General features: G+C 44.0%; 1 protein-coding gene across 4 annotated transcripts in view; it reads right to left on the bottom strand.

Annotated features, from left to right (window-relative positions):
• Uvrag (UV radiation resistance associated) overlaps window positions 1–17,440 on the bottom strand; it is a 231,516-nt gene that overhangs the window by 118,195 nt on the left and 95,881 nt on the right. For all 4 annotated transcript variants that reach the window (XM_048435068.3, XM_048435070.3, XM_048435071.3 and 1 more), the window contains exon 7: window positions 8,008–8,113. In XM_048435068.3, coding sequence (XP_048291025.3) covers window positions 8,008–8,113 — 106 coding nt within the window. The remainder of the gene's footprint in view (window positions 1–8,007; window positions 8,114–17,440) is intronic.

Below are 17,440 nucleotides of genomic sequence, written 5' to 3'. Positions count from 1 at the left end.
AAGGGTCAGAGAATGTGACTCACTCTCTGGGACAGAGGCATCAATATGGGCGACCACAAGCCAGCGAAGGTATTGGAAGAGCCAGATAAACACCGAAAGTCACCAGGAGTACGCTCAGATGGAAAGCGAACCGCTCTAATAATGAGCAGAGAGCTGGAGATTAGTGAGTTCTTTGGGAGGTTTCAGTGTCTAGTCAAGATGTGACTGGGGACAAAAGGAAAACGAGCAGGTGGCTATGCAAGGCTGCCCTATCCTATACCAAAGCCTCACTGCGTCTCAGTGTCCCCAGATCAAACCCAACATGACACAAAATGGCTGCAAACTGTCATCAGTTCAGCGCTACTTTGGAAATGCAAGAGTAATGTATGCTTGTAGGAGGGCTTAGACTCAAGCAACAATATTGCAAAAAAGTATTAAAATTTTAAGCTAAAACAATGTAGCTTGCTCTATTGAATTTTAAATTAATGAGAAAACCATGATTGCTTCATCATATGCAAAAAACCATGCAAGTCATTCATGAGTTAAACTGAGCCAGTGCAGACCATTGCTAATGTCAGACCTGATGAAGCAAGGACAATATTCTTCTCACACCAGGCACAGGTGCTGCATTTAACGGGTACAGGGCCTGACTTCCTCCTCTAGCCAGGCTTTGTGGGGTACACTCCCACACCTGGCTGAACTTGCCATGCTGCCTTGAGCCCAAACTCCCACAAAAACCTAGGACTAACTCTAGCAAAGGAGCCTGAAGATATGATTAAGAAAATTAAAGGAAAGTCTACAAAAACATAAACATCACATTCACAGGCTGGGGACCTCCACATTGTTCAGAGGGCAATCTCCACAAATCTGAAACTGAAAAACTAGCTATAAAATTCATTCAGCAAAATAATTGTGTGTGTGTGTGTGTGTGTGTGTGTGTGTGTGTGTGTGTGTGTGTAAAACAGAAACTTTATAAAAAGTTAGAGTATTTGCCCTACCTGGCCTTTCTTGAGGAACCTACAGTGATGGCAGCTCGGTGCTGAGGAGGACAGGCCAACAGGTCCACGAGACGGAGACGAAACAGATGCACATGCATATGGTCAGCTGACTTTAGACAAACATGTCAGCGTAATTAATGGGGGGAGGAAAAGCTGTTCACCAAATACTGCTCTGTCAACCGAACATCAGTTTGGGGGAATGTTTTACTCTTTCTTCATTAAGTTAAAAAAAATAATAACTTGAAATGGATCACAGATCTAAACACAAAGCACAAACTCTAAGACAAAAAACAGCAGAAAATTTCTGTAATCTGGAATTACACAAAAGATTCTTAAAGGCCAGAGGAAAGACATAAAACATAAATAAAAAAATACATCAGATGGCTCATTTAGAGGAAGTGTTCGCGACTCAAACATGAATGCCTGAGTTCAACCCCCTGAACTCATGTGAAAACCAGACCAAAGCTGGGCATGACGACCAGAGCAAAGGCCAAAGTCGCAGAGCTGAGGAGACAGGCTGGCCAGCCCAGCTTACTTGGTGAGCTCCGTGTTAGTGACATATCCTGTCGTAAAAAACAAGGTGAATGCAGCGCACACCTTCAGTCCCAGCACTCGGTGGGCAGAGGCAGGTGATCTCTGTGAGTCTGAGGCCATTTCTTGGAAGTATTTTTTTTTTGTTTTATTTTCTACCCTCAGCAAAAGCCATGGCTTTATTTTATTTTATTTTATTTTATTTTATTTTATTTTATTTTGACTATTTAGTCCAGCCTGGTCTACAGAGCAGATCCAGGCCAGCCAGGGCTACACAGAGAAATCCTGTGTCAAAACCAAAAAACCCAAACCAAGGCCGAGGTGCCTGAACAAGAGTACCTGAGAGGGTTCTCTGGCTTCCACTGCGCAGCACGTGTATTATTAATAAGCATGGGAAAGACAGCTCAGCCCTCGGTACTGGCTGCTCTTCCAGCAGAGCCGAGGCTGATTCTCTGCACTCACATGGTGGGTCACAGTTTTATGTAACTCCAATTCTGTGGATCTCATGCCCTCTTCTGTTGTCCACGGGCAACAGGCACACATGCAGGCGAACAACATTTAGAAATAAATAAACACACAAGGCTGAAAACATTCTAATTAAAGATTGGAAAGAGTATTGCATGCGTTCTCTGATCAGCAAAAGCTAAAAATAAAAACAATGTAGCAGATAGCCCCAAAGAAGTAGATGACTCAAGTACGGAGGGGGGAGGGGACTAAGAGGGGCATTTGGGAGGACAGATATGATGAAAGCATGATGCATGTATATGTGGAAATGTCACCGTGAAGTCCATTAATATAGAGAACTACTACACATTAGTAATTAAAATAACAAAACAAATGGAAAAAGAAATCGGAACCACTTTACACATACGCCAAGACTTAACAGATAAATACATTGTACTTAATGAGAGCCAGGTTTCTCACTATCAGAAAAAGATACTGCAAATAAACAAAATGAAGGAGAAAGCCAGAATAAACTCTGTGGCACTAGAATTGGAAACATCATTATGAGCTCGTGTTTATTTTCCTACAGATAGGCAAACATTCATACAGAGACAGCCACATCCACTCAGAGGGCTTTAAAAGCAAGAAGCACACCCAGTGGCCAGATCTCGTTTCTAAATACCGTCAGCCAACCCAACGAGCAGGGTTCTGGTGAGAGATGGCTGATGCCAGGGTGAAGACAGGGCAAACACGGAGCACCACAGAGGAAAGAACACAAAACGAAGGCAAAAGAGGCAAAAGCCACCCTGGAAGAGTGTTCATCATTTATCTATCTCAGGCTGGCCTTGAACTCACTAAGTGGCATGGGCTAGTTTCAGACAGGTGACTCTGGACCCAGAGTGCTGGATTACAAGTCAGCATCATCATATCAGGCTCAACTGAGCCATCTCTGTATCCACCCCAGTGCTAGGAATCAAAGCCCAGGATGTGAGTATGAGATCTATACCTCCATCCTTCCCCTCTCCTTTATGAGACAGATCTCAAACTGTTATCCTACTGAGCCTCAGCATCTGGACAGAGATCTGGAATCACAGAAGCATGCCCCCAGGCCAGGCTCAAAAGACCCTTTAACGACCAAACCCACAGACTACGCTGATCAGGATGCAACTGTAACCAAAGTGAGAATAAATGAACCCAAAGGAGAAGGGATGGAATCCAAACAGTCGTGTGCACCCCCTCGCCATGAGGCGCTGTTCCCAGCCGCTTTTACTTCCTGAGTTTGTACTTAGCAACTTTCTTCTTAAAGGCGAAATTTGGAAAGGGTATTACAGCGGAGAGACCCGGGAGGGACTGCCTTAGCCAAATGAGTGAGGCTTGTATCACGACGATTAGTTGAGGTGGTTCTTAAAAAAGGAAAGACTGACAATTTGCTGTAGATCAGGGGAGCCTAAGAAGACATGACTAAATCTACAAATGTGTCCTTGACTGGACCCTAAAGCAGCCTGGTCCTACTCTGAGAAAGAAGGACAAATCTTAAGCAAAGACCATGTCACAAAATGCTGGCTTGTGATCTTCAGGACAGTCAAGTCATCAAAAGCAAACTGAGTCTGAGGAGAGCCGAGGGTGGAGGAGCATGGAGAGGCAGTGCAGGGCTTAACTGAGGAGAGCAGAGGACGGTGGAGAACAGAGAGGTAATGCAGAGGTTAACTGAGGACAGCCGAAGGTGGTGGAGCACAGAGAGGTAATGAGGGGTTAACAGCAATTGTTGCTCTACTTAGCAGACCTGAGTTCAGATCTCCACACCCATATCTGGGGGCTCACAACTGCCTGTAACACCAGCTCCGAGGGATCTGACCTCTGATCTTCCCGGGTACTAAAACACCACAAACACATAAATAAGGTAAATCTTTAATAATAATACCAATGCAAAGGGAGGCTAGGAGAAAAAAAGGGTGGTCACCAGTGCAGCACAGCTTTCTGATGGGAATACGGGACAGAAAGGACGCAAAGGTGGAAGAACTTTGTCTAATGATGACTAATGATATACATAATGTGTAACACACAGTTTCATTGATTGTAGCAAACGGTAGCCTACTAAGATGTTGTGATAGGACATACTGGGGATGGGGTAAATAAGTCCCTGCACTATCGTTGTGATAAATCTACGTATCCCAAACGGCTCCGCAGTAAGAAGTGAACACGGGTTTGACACAGACAAGTGGAGACACATTAATGTTACGACCCGAGCTCTGACTACACACCACGTCAACAGCGTCACGGGTACAGAAGAGGCCAACATCAACGAAAAGAGGGAAACAATGAATTACCATTGCGAGAGTCTTATAAATCTGAAAGTTTGGTTTTCATGGACAGAAGCACTAAACCCGGCACTTTGTAGAAGCTGTGAGGGGCATGAGACAAACCCAGACACGGAGTGCTTGTCAGAGCGGTGCTTTAGTGCGACCTGTGACCATGTACCTGAATGACAGACCCCATCAAAGCCGACAAAGGAAACCAAAACTAATGATAATAAATTCCTACAGAAGTAGACCAGTATCTCACGAGCAAAGACCAAAGGAAGAGCTAACAAGAACATGGAGACCGCTCAGCAGGAGGGACCGCTTGCTGGGAAGCCTGAGGTCCTGAGTTCACAGCCCCAGCACCTGTGCACAGAGCAGGACATGGCGTGTGAGCCTGTAAGCGCAGTGCTGGCGGGCTATATGTAGAAACAAAGGGGTCATTGGGGCTTGCTGGCCACCAGCCTAGTCAAAAACTGGGGAGAGCCTCTCTGAAGGGAGAAGGGCTCCTAACATCCTCCTCTAGCCACCAAACACACGAACATGGGTGCATGCAACTGCACACACATACATTCATCACCCCAACACAAAAGAGATAGCAAGAAAAACAAAATACAGACCAATGGTCCCCATGAAAATAAAAGCAAAACACTTTCTAAATTTTTAAACAAATTGAACTCAGTAAAAGGCTAAAAATAATTTATTATGGCCATGAGGAAATTCCCCCAGGAATACAAAGTGAGGCTGACATTCTAAACTTGATCAATGTACTGTAGCATAGAGCCACAACAAAACAAAACAACTCAGAAGACATACAGTCACTGCAACAAGGGCAGCTAGCAAACCCCGGATCAAGTCTACCATGACGGCAGAAGACATTTCCTAGGAAATGCTGGGCATGGATGTAGGGCGAGAAAATGCCAAATCTATGCAAGGCATCAACTATAAACTTTGTATCTCTTAACAGGCAATTACTTAAGGCTAATTAGGAAGAGGTTTGAAAAGGGTGACTGGTTGATTTCAGCATCAAATACGCCTTTCACTGTGCCTCCGCTTGGGCTAGAGTGAAGAGTGATTCTTATGTACTGAAAATAGTTGGGATGGAGCAAAAGGACGTGGACCAATTGACAAAGGGAGGAAACTGTACTTCTCTTACGCTACAAGTAAACTTACAGTTTATAACGAGGCACCGTGTTGGATCCACACTCTCTCTGTTTTAACTTTTATTGATGTATATATCTGTGTGTCTCTGTGTGTATGTATGCCACATGTACAAGTATGTACAAGTGCACATGGAGGCCGGAAGAGGGTATCAGTCCCCTAGAGCTTGAGTTATAAGTTGTGAGTCTTCCCATGTGGCAACTGGGAGCTGAACCGTGGAAGAGAATCAAGCACTCTAATGGATTCATTCTTAAATTCAATAAACACTTAATACTTACTTCACATTTACTATGAACAAACATTTGCCTAGATTCTGGGAATCAAATGGGAGGGGAGGTTGGAAAGGAAGGAAAGAGGGAGGGAGGGAAGGAGGGAGGGAGGGGAAGAAACTGAAGGAAGTGGGAGAAGTAGGGGGGGATCCTAAGCCTCACAGAGTTTAGAGGGACAAAAACATATTAGAGAGATATCATGCTAGATGGTAATATACTGCAGAGAAAAACCACGCAGGGGAGGGAACTGTACTGGGGTGTGATTTTCAGTGGGGTTACTAGGGGACTAGGTGGCTTCTAGGTTCACTTCCAGTTCAAAACTCCCTTGACTTCCTTCTGTGTGAACTCAGCAGCGTAAAAACACAGAGTGACCCTGTGAACCTGACCTCGGTAAACTCGCACATTCTATCACCTTGCTCCGTGTGTCACCACTTATATTTTAGAAAAACAGGATTAAGCATACATGTTTCCACACTGAGACAAAGCACATGCCACCACTTAATGTCTTGCCTGGGAGAGGAAAGTAAGAAAAATAAGACCCAGCAAGTTCTCCCCAGGCAAGGGTCTTAAAAATGCAGCGTTTCTGCGCACTGCAGAAAGGATTAAAACCTGATACGTTCTCCTCCCCCTACAATATACTCGTGGCCTGGAATTTAGTCTTTTATTGATCCTAAGTTATAACACAAGAGACAGTTGTTTCTCTAGCATGGAGGATTTCCCAGACAAAGAAGAAACAAGCAGCTAGTACAGTTATTTGGGGACCGCCAGACACCTGCTGTGTGTCAGGCACAGCACAAATGCATGTATGATTTCCAACAGTATGGACAGCCAATATCAGCAAATTCCCACAGACTGAAGAAACACCATCAGCTCAATTCCCAGGAGAGAGAACTGCAGAGGTGCCTGCACATACGCCGTCCCGTCCCTCACCCCCGCCCCGTAACTCCAGGACACGTGACTGTGTGGTCCTAGGAGAGAGACCTGCAGAGGTGCTGCACACACGCCTCCCGTAACTCCATGGGCATGTGATTGTGTGGTCCTAGGAGAGAGACCTGCATAGGTGCCTGCACACGCCTCCCGTAACTCCAGGACACGTGACTGTGTAACAGGTGCCTTTAGATGAGTGTGCGACTGAGAGTGGGAAGAGGCTGTGTGTGTGAGATAACAGAACCTGCGGGAAAACGATTACTGTGAATTCATGGACAGTGGTGGGTTTGAAGTGTCTTTGGAACCCTAGCACATAGAAACTGCACAGAGTCGCTCACGCTTGGCTCACAGAGACAGAAGGCATCCCAAGGCAGCCACTCTTCCCCTCCTGAGGCAGATTAGAAAACAGCATCAGACTTTATGAACATCTGCAATCCGCCCATCTGGACTGAGGTTATGAATTCTTTGGAATGCATCACCAAACCCACATTTCTCTAAAGGTAAACATTGCTCACAAATGGGTCTTGCTGGGTGGTGGTAGTGGTGCATGCCTTTAATCTCAGCATTGAGAAGCAGAGGCAGGTGGATCTCTGTGAGTTCGAGGCCAGCCTGCTCTACAAGAGCTAGTTCCAGGACAGGCTCCAAAGCTACAGAGAAACCCTGTCTCAAAAAACCAAAACCAACCAACCAAACAAACAAACAAATAAAAAAGCACAAATGGGTCTCTTATATTTGATCCCATTAATTAAAAAATTCATATTCTAAAAGTAGATTAATCCTAGGTAAATATAATCAAAGTACAAATTAAATTTTAAGAAACTGTCTTCACTTTAAACCCAGCATTATGCATATATATCACTGAAATGGGTTTTTGTGTTTATGTATTTAGTACCTGTGTGTGCGTGTGTCATGGGAGTCTGAGGACACTGTGTAGGAATGGACTCGTTTCTTCTGACACATGAATCCCAAGGACCACACTCGAGTCACTAGGCTTGGGGGCAGGTTTCTTAGAGGCTGAGCCATAGGCATACACCAAACGCTTACTTTCAGTAAATTGGTCCCTAATGGTCCCCCCACCGCGTCCTGAAGGCTATTTTTCACTCACTATACAGTTCATGTTTAGAGTTCACATTTATAAGACGTTAATAAAATAGTCTGCTAGTCATCTTCCAAGTAATTATATATAATCTCAAGTTTCATCTAACAGAATATGGCAGGTTTACCTTACGCTATTAGCAGATGGGAGCTTTTATTTCTAACATTTCAAATACACCAGCAGTCACCTCAGTGCAACACTATTAGCATCGTTATTAGCACTGTCTAGAGATTTTTCCCAAGAATAATACAATAATCACTTGAAGAAAACAAGAAGTTTGAACAGGTACTTGTATAAAAACCTACCAGCTCATTGCTTGTCGATGTGAGTCTTAGTTTTTCTTCAATTTCCTTTCCAATTCTCTGAACAGTTACCTGAGTCTGTTTAATTGCACACTGGGCTCTATGAAGCCTAGAAATACAAGTGGTAGAAAAATGTAAGTGAGGTAATTACGAAGTCTAAACACAGAGAGTCACAGACATGAATTATAAATCTCCTAGGATAAATAGAACCAATCCTGAACAAACCAATTATTTTTAGATTCAAACATATAATGAAGCAACAGGATTATAAGTCCTAAAATAACAGCGCTCTGAATGTCTGCCTCTGCTACAACACAGTCAGGGCAAAGGACTCCAGGGGTTTAGATCACTTTAGAAAATGATAGGGTTGAGGGGCTGAGTTCAGCTTAGTCAGAAAGGAGCCTGTTGCTCAAGCACGAACACCCAGGTTCAATTCCCAGCACCCCTGAAAAGCTGGACACGGCAGCACAAGCCTGCGATCTCACTGCTGGAAGGTAGAAACATGGGGATTCATGGGGCTTACTTTATACAAATTTATATAATTTATATAAAGGGTACAAGATCTAGAAATAACAAAACAATCTTAAATCTGTCAGATATCAAGATTCCCTATAACTGCAAGATCAAGGAAATATGCTCATAACAAAAAGATGAAAAATAGATCAATAACCAGGTACTCTTATACATACAGACGTTTGGTTGGCAGAGGCAAGATGACTTGAGCCCAGGATTTTGAGACCAGTGGTGACAGAGCAATGAAACTCCATCTCAGAAACAAACAGGGGGCTGGAGAGATGGCTCAGTGGTGAAGGACACTTGTTTTACATAGGGTCAGGTTTGGTTGCCAGAATCCACAAGGTAGCTACGGCCATCTATAATTCCAGTCCCAGGGGATCCACTGTCCTTTTCTGGTCTCCATGGGCACCAGGAACACATGTAATGCACATACATATGTACACATACATACACACACACACACACACACACACACACACATCAAGGCAGAACCATCGTTTAGCTAGTTTACCAGAGTCGGGAATGTCTGTTCACCTAGAGATGAAAATGAAAATGTATTCTCCAAACTGGGAGAAAACAGCAGAAAAGAAAAAAAGAAAAAAAAAAAACAATTCAACATAGATCAAAGGCTTTAAGTCCTAAAATTCTGAAATAACTAGAGAAAACAAACAAAAACTACTTCAGGATATAGGCATAGGCAACTTCAAGATGCAGGCTGAGGCAAAGACACTCTGCAAGGACTCCAGCAACTCAATGGGGTCGGCCGACGGGAAGACAGAGCAAAGTTAAAAAGCCGCGACAAAGCCAGCATTCACAGGATGAAGGCAGCCTACAGAGCCGGGAAAATCAGCAGTCTACCGCTGAACTAAATCCCCATGCTGTCGAGATTTTTCTTTAATATGCTGTAGGTATGAATCCCATCAGCATGAAGATTTTCCCAGCTCTATTTGCTTCCTTCATCCTGCGGATGCTCACTTTGGTCCTCAATTCCAAAATAAAATAAAATATAACAAAACAAAGCAAAACAAAATAACCTCAAATTAAACACACACTCTAGACCCCACAGGTTATTTGTTCAGTGAATGGGCAAATGAACTGAACAGACAGCCTCAAAAGAAAAAATAATCAATCATGAATAAATACACACACAAAAAGTGTTTAACAATCTTTGCCCCAGGGAAATGAGAAGTAAAACTGCTCATTCCTGCCAGCTCCAATGCAATGTGTGTATGTGTGCTCAGGAACACTGACGGTAACGTGGTCTTACATGATGTGTGTATGTGTGCTCAGGAACACTGATGGTAACGCAGTCTTACACGATATGAGTATGTGTGCTCAGTTACACTGATGGTGACACAATCTTACATGATGTGTGCATGTGTGCTCAGGAACACTGACGGTGACACGGTCTTACATGATGTGTGTATGTGTGCTCAGGAACACTAATCCTAACACGGTCTGGCAAAGGCACTTCTACAGAGCGATACGGTACCTATTCCATCCGAGCCCTGTCTCCCTGGAGCCCTGACCCACATTGGCGGTTACCTGGACAGGATCTTCCACTTCTTATCTCTGTGCCTCTTTATAAGCCCACACATTTTCTCTGTCTCCTCACAGGTAAGCGAAGGCTTAACCCACTAAGAGGCAGCTCAGCTACAGCCTGTGCTCCGCGGTCCTTCGCGGGTGTACCAGGGAGCTGGAGGCACTAGAGCCTTGCTCTGGAAATGCACAGCACACCACACAGCACACCACACACAGCGCTATGGACCATACTGCAGCAGATGGCTCCTCTCGTCCTCTTCCTCGGCAGCTCTTTCTAAGAGGCGAGAATACACACTCTTCTTCTCACACACATTCTAGATGCTTCACACAGAGTGTAGTACAACAGAGGCTCTCAATATACTTCAGTTCCTGATTGTCCAGAGTTTATGAATAACAGAAGCACATTCATGAGATTGGATATTTTGATTAATAGAGTAGGAGATTAACTGAAATATCACTGTTTCCTACATTTATAAGTTCAAAATAGTTTATCAAGAAAACCTACACAGAGACCACTCCTTCAGGCAGCGGAAGTAAGCAATTTTTACTAAAAACAATAGGTATTATCAACCCAGAGAGACGCCAACAAGAGCAGCTACTTACGGGGTTGCCTAGAACTCCACTGGTACTATGCAAACAACCTTGTCAAATGGTAAAGACTTTAAAAATAAAAATGATTCATGACCATAATTAATGTATGACTTCAACTATTTGGCTCACACTGGCCCAGACGCTTTCTGATCTTACCTTAGGGGCTTAAAACCCACAGACAGAGTCACATTTCCTCCCGTCTTCAGTGTTATCCAAATAGACCCTCAGAGCCCTGCCACATCAAGACAGGGCTCATAACGGCCCCCTTTCAAATCCACTGGAGAATAAACGTTTCAAGTGTTTAGGCTTTTCAAAACAACATGGCACATCCTGATCCTCCTGGGGGTGAGGAGGGGAAGGCCCGACATGAGAAGAAACAACTGCCTGAAGACAGGGATGCTTCTGGAGGTCACGCCTAAGAGAAGCATCTATAAAGAGAACCACACATCTAGTCACTTGGGTCAGTTCTCCTGGCAGAGGTAAACACAGCACCCTGCACACTGGATGAAGAAATCAGCTACCTCCCAGTCACCCTAGTGATGGAGGACAGACGTGCCTCGTCACCTAATGTTATCAGAGAGAAGGGCGGTGTAGAAACTAGTTTAATGAAAGTTTTTGGAAACTCGATATTGTGACTATAAAGACATACTTCTAATGAAAGATTGTATACCCAACAGATACTTGTAAACACTGAGAACAACAATCAGATTTTCATCATGATCTCTGGAGCTGAGACCTGAAAAGACGTTTTGGTCTACTTCATGCAGCATGTGAACGGCTACATCTGAGAGGAACAGGGGCACTCGGGACTTCCATGGAAGCAGCGCAGCGTGATGCCATGCAGCCCATGGGGAGGGATGAAGTGGGAGAAGGAAAGGTGGGGACGACCTGAGGCTAGAAGGAGGGCAGACATGACTGCTGCAGAGAAATACCACAGCACTCCTAAGCACGTACGATTGATATGTTAGTAATTATAATGAAATAGAAAGTGACCACCTGAGCAAAGACAGGCGTTGGGGGCGGGAGAGGTCAGTTAGAGAAGGGAGAAAGTTTGAGCCTGAAAGCAAATGCCCAGCTGCTCTGGTTTGTGCACATTTTAACTGTGTCCCCTAAAGGCTGACATGACAGAAAGCACAGTCCTTGGGGTGGTGGCACTGGGAGGTAACAGAGACTTTAAAAAGTAAGGTTTAGGAGGCATCACTGGGGATGTGCTGTCATGTGACCCTCTCAATTCTCAGAAAGGAGCCGTTATAAAAGGGACACCAGCCCGACACAGCCCACGCTGCCTCGGCTCCTGATTTAAGCTGTGGTCCTTTCACAGATCCTGCACCCACTGCCATCCACCATGGGCATTACAGCCTGTGCTTGCTATGTGGATTCCAGAACTGCAGGCTAAGAAAAGCTCTGCTCCGTGATGGCCTAGTGGCAACAGCAGCACCACGAGGAGAAGACCTCTCTGGAGATGCTTTAGGCATCTGGAGGAATTAAGGGAGGTTCACAAGTAACTTCATATCAATAGGTTTAATTAGATCAAATAGTCAACCTGCCCTCAAACCACTAGTTTCTTTATCTAAAGAGATAGAAAATATAAACCATTACCACCTGTTTAATTAGACTTAAGGAGCTGGAGAGATGGCTCAGAGGTTAAGAGCAGTGGCTGCTCTTCCAGAAGTCCCGAGTTCAAGTCCCAGCAACCACATGGTGACTCACAACCATCTATAGTGGGATCTGATGCTCTTTTCTTGCATAACGTCATACATGTAGACAGAGCCCTCATATACATAAAAATAAATAAATCTTAATAAAATAGATATAATTAGACCCTTCTCAGGTTGGGGGTACAGCTCAGTGGTAGTACTTGGCAAGGACCTGTGAAGCCCTGTGTCAACTCATTGCACTAAAAACATCAAAACAAAATCCACATCTGCTTACCCAGACCAGGCTCAGAGGCTTGCTACTAAAATATCAGATGTATTAAGAATCTTTCAGAGACAAAGTATTTCAATTTGCCTAACAACACAAGTGTTGTGAAATATTTGCTTAACTATGCAAAGATATGCTGCATTTGTTTAACTATGTAAAGATGTGTTACATTTATGTTGTAGAATGCTTTTTAACTATATAAAGATTGTTGTCTTTATTTAATTATATGAAGATGGGCTGCTGTTTTACTTTGCCTGCCTAAGTCGTCTGATTGGTCTAATAAAAAGGTGAATGGCCAATAGCGAAGGACGAGTTACAGACTGAACTTCTGGGCAATGAGAGGAAGTAGGTGGAAGAGTTTAGGCTCAAAAAAAGAAGAAGAAAGGAGACATCAGGGAGACACAGGGGCCGGACAGACATGGAGAAAGCAAGAAAGTAGGACCTACAGAAAAGAACGGTTTATAAAAAACAAAAGGCAAAATAAATAGAAACAGATTAAATTAAGTTATAAGAGTTGGTGGGCAAACCTAAGCTGAAACCGAGCATTCATGGTTAATATACGGCTCCCTGTCCAAAGAAAGTTCCAACTATACACAAGAGTAACACAGAAACCAAAACACAGCAAGACCATCACACACACACACACACACACACACACACACGCACGCGTGTGTGCACAAATCTTTTAAACAGTGTAATAATGGTCTACAGCTGCGATTAGACTGAAGCCCAGAAAGAGAGCAGGGTAAGACATCCACAGTTAAACTTTATTCAACACAGCCCTTGAAGACTGAAGCAATCAAGGCAACTGAGAACAGGGCCTGAAACCAAAAGAGGAAGTACTGGGGACAGGGAAGAGGAGGGGAAGGAGATACGGAAGAAAGGAGGGATTGGTGTGGCCAAAGTGTATGCGTACACATATGAACACAGACATAATGAAGCTTTGCAAAGTTAACACAAGTTAATTTTAAAACGGAAAGAAGTCATAGCAAGAGAAAGTAAAAATCAAAAGTATGTATTGGAAATACTACGTCTGCGAACATAGAAAATCAAAAGAGATCTATAACCCAACTCTACTAGAAATAACTTTGGTCAAGTCTAAGATTCCAGAACAAATTTTATAAACTGTAACTAAGAATAAACAGGATGTCAAGGATTTCAGCTCAGAAACCGTACAATGTTGCTGAGATAGTAAAGCAGAGGAAAAACCGGAGATGCGTGGAATGAGAGCTCAGACTGTGAGTGACGACCTCCCTACCTGATCTGCAGTGGCCAAGCAACTGCAGTCAGAACCACTGCAGCTTTGATCTGATTTTTTTCAATAAAAAATTACTATCTCTATTCTATTTCCTTTGGAAATTGAGACGTTCATTCTAAAAGAAATGATACAAAAATACAATAGAGCTAGAGTAGCCATGGAAATGTTGAAGAAGTGATGTTGAGGGCTTACACTACCAGACCATGGCAGCTACACAAAGCCACAGAAAGGCAGCTGCAGTCCCGTGAGCCTGTCAAATACATCAGTGAAGCACAATTCAGATTATAAAAGCAGACCTTTACTATATAACTTATCTTTAACAAGAAAAAGAAAACCCCTGTCTGTAAATGGCCCCGAAATAAGATCTGGTTGTAGGACATTTTCTTAACTAGTGATTGATACGGGAGGGCCCAGCCCATTGTGGGTGATGTCATCCCTGGAATACAAGAAAGCAGGCTGAGGAGGTCGGGTGAAACAAACAAGCAGCACCCCTCCATGGACTCTGCAACAGCTCCTGCCTCCAGGTTCCTGTCCTGTGTGGGTTCCTGTCCTGAATTCCTTCAGTGGTGGGCCATGATGTGGAAGTGTAAGCCAAATAAACCCTTTTAGCCCAAAGTTGCTTGGGGTTTCATCACAGCAACAGTAACCCAAACTAGGACACCAAGCATCATAGTTTACAGCTGTCCCTGTCCTCGCCCCTCCCCCGGCATTAGCCACCTTTATCAGCTTTCACAGCATATAGACAACCATGTTTTTGTTTCTATACGAAATCCAGAAACTACAATGACAGATAGCATATAAAATTGTATGCTTCTCTCCAATCGAATTCACTTTTCTCTTTATGATTGAAAACAATTCCATTGTGTACATATATTTTCTTTACCCATCCCTTGGTTGCTGGGCACCCAGGCTGGCGCCACAACTTGGCTGCTGTGAGCAGAGCTGCAGCAAACAGTGACGGATGCGCAGGACTGACACACGTGTCCTATGGAAGGCCTGCTTAGTGCCTTCCTCAGGGCTGGACCAGCACATTTCAGTCAGCAGTGTCTAGGATTCTCTTCTGCTGTCGTCCCTGACAACACACTGTGAACTGTTTTCTTAACGACTGTCTTTCTGACTGGAGTGGCGTGGAATTTTGGTGGTTTTGATTTGCATTTTTAGAGGTCTAGAGAAGTTGAACACTGTTTTCTTTTATTTATTGGCCATTTGTATTTCATCTTTCAAGAATTGTCTATTCATTTCAGTAGCCTGTTTATTATTGATTGGGTTGTTTTTAATTCTTGCTAGTTTTCTGACTTCTTTGTATATTCTGGCCACTAATACAGTCAGATGCTGTGTTGGTTACTTTTCTGTTGCTGTAAGATGCCCCATGACAAAAGGCAGCTACATATGGGAAGAAGGGGTTTATTTTGCCTTACTATTCCAGAGGGCGAGTCTGTAATGAGCAGGGGAAGCATGGTGGCAGGCAGCCAGAGCAGGAAGCTGAGGGATCATCGTCCCCCTCCCTCCAACACACACAAAAGCAACCAACTAGCTCGGCCAGGAGTGGGGACGCCCACGCCCAGGTGACTGCAGAGGATGGGGACTTAGGAATAATAAAGGAATCTGTGTTGTGATTGGACGATGAGGGCACAGGTGAATGTTTATCACATCTCACGAGGAGTCAAGACAATGGCGATGCCATTGTGTGGGACAGGGGGCATAAGAAGAGCCACTTGGATGGTTTTATTTGAGACTCGGATACCCTATGCCACATCAATAGCAGTGTGGGGTAAAAATGTGGCAATCATTAGCACACAGATGCTAATCATGTTATGAAGCATTACAACATTTCATAACATCATAACATGAGCAGAGTGAGTGAGATCACCCTGTAAGACAGTGCGAATGAGCGAGTGAGAGAGAGCAGAGCCTAGAACGGATTTCAGAGGAACATCAATATTGGGGGAATTAGAAAAGAAGAAATGAAAACCTGCCAAAACACAAAAATCCAAAGTGAGACTATGCAGAGACCCAGGACAGCTGCAGGAGTTGATGTCACTGCAGCTAGAGACAGAATGTCTCTGGGAAGCAGTGACCACTGTCTCAGAATCTAGGAACCTGAGGTCTGGGCAGTGTCAGCAAATTATGCAATAAGGGACTGATTTAAAACATCATTTCTACTCTGTGCGCCTCTAAACCCACGACCGTCACCATCCTCTTCCCCAGCTAACGGACTACAAGCTGGCTTCCCACCTGCCCTGACAGCCTTCAGGGCCACCCTTAGGCTTTATCCACGGATCTTTCCCGGCATTACCTGTGTCTCCGGTTGGCAGTCCTGGCAAATAACCCAAGACGCCAGGCTTTCCAACCAGCAACCGTCTAGACTGCAGGTTTCTCCTCTCAGAGGCCAGGAGAGTTTAAGGTTCCCATTTAGATAGCGATTGCAGGAGCTTTGACACCTGCCTGGGATTAATAGCACAGGAATATCACAGGCTACAAACTCACAATTTAAAATACTAGTGACCCACTACAGCTAGACCCAAGCCACGTCCTCTCTTCATCTCTGGTAAGTACAAACCTTTCCTGGTCTCCAGGCCTCTAATCGCTAGGGTCGGTTCTCCGCTGTCCTTTGCACAACTGTGACATCTCTAAGACATCGTACATGGACTTCTAGACATGTTGTTAGCATCACCCACTGGTAATTAGACTTCAGAATTTATTCACATCGCGTTGCATCTTCCACAGCAGTCAGGAGCCACCATGCTACAGGACTGACGACCAGCAATACCACACTGCCCAGGGTCTGCTCTTCCTCATACTCCGCCACACACACACACACACACACACACACACACACACACACACACACACACAGCCTGCTGCTCACTGCTCTAAGCTGCATCGTTCTGTTTTCTCTCCTACTTACCACCCACTCAGTGCCAATAAAAGGCTTTTCTCTTTCTGAAATCCAACATCCTTCATCCAAATGGAACACTGCCGTCCAATTGTCCAAAACACGCATTTCAACAGTGGCCAACAGAAACCACAATGAAATGAGGCTCAAGAGATGCTTGAGTTCTTTGTGGATCAATAAACAGGACCAACAGGAAGAAAAAAAAGCCCTGTTCTAGAACTAAGTGATCATAGGTTCTAAAAATTTATGATTAGATGTTACTTTTTGGTCAAAGGTAACCTATAACTGTCTATTTAAAAACAGATAAAAGTCTTGTGTGATGGTACATGCTTCTAATTCCAGGAATTAGGAGACTGAGGCAGGAGGATTACAAATTTAAGGTCAGCTATGATTTATGTTAAATAAATGTTGTATCTGGAACATCAATTACATTTACTAACTTAATAATTGTGTTGAATAATTAAATGTTTATTTAGGATTTGCTGTGTGATAGGCAGTGAACTAAAAACATGAAATATGAAATACATGTTTCATTTAACCCTCACACGAGCCCATAGACTCTGAACATCGCTGCCATCCTACAGGTGGCAAAACTGAGGCCAGTGAGTGGCACAACCAGGCTTCAAGCATAACAATCAGAACAGCCGTCACCAGTGCCTCGTTCTCTACCATCAATCTACTGTTCCCACCCTTAAACCCGGTCTCTGTAC

Source organism: Myodes glareolus, chromosome 24 (assembly GCF_982192425.1).
Source record: "Myodes glareolus chromosome 24, mMyoGla1.1, whole genome shotgun sequence".
Classification (NCBI taxonomy): Eukaryota; Metazoa; Chordata; class Mammalia; order Rodentia; family Cricetidae; genus Myodes; species Myodes glareolus.
Note: the sequence above shows the minus strand (reverse complement) of the source record. Positions and strands in the feature narration are given on the sequence as shown.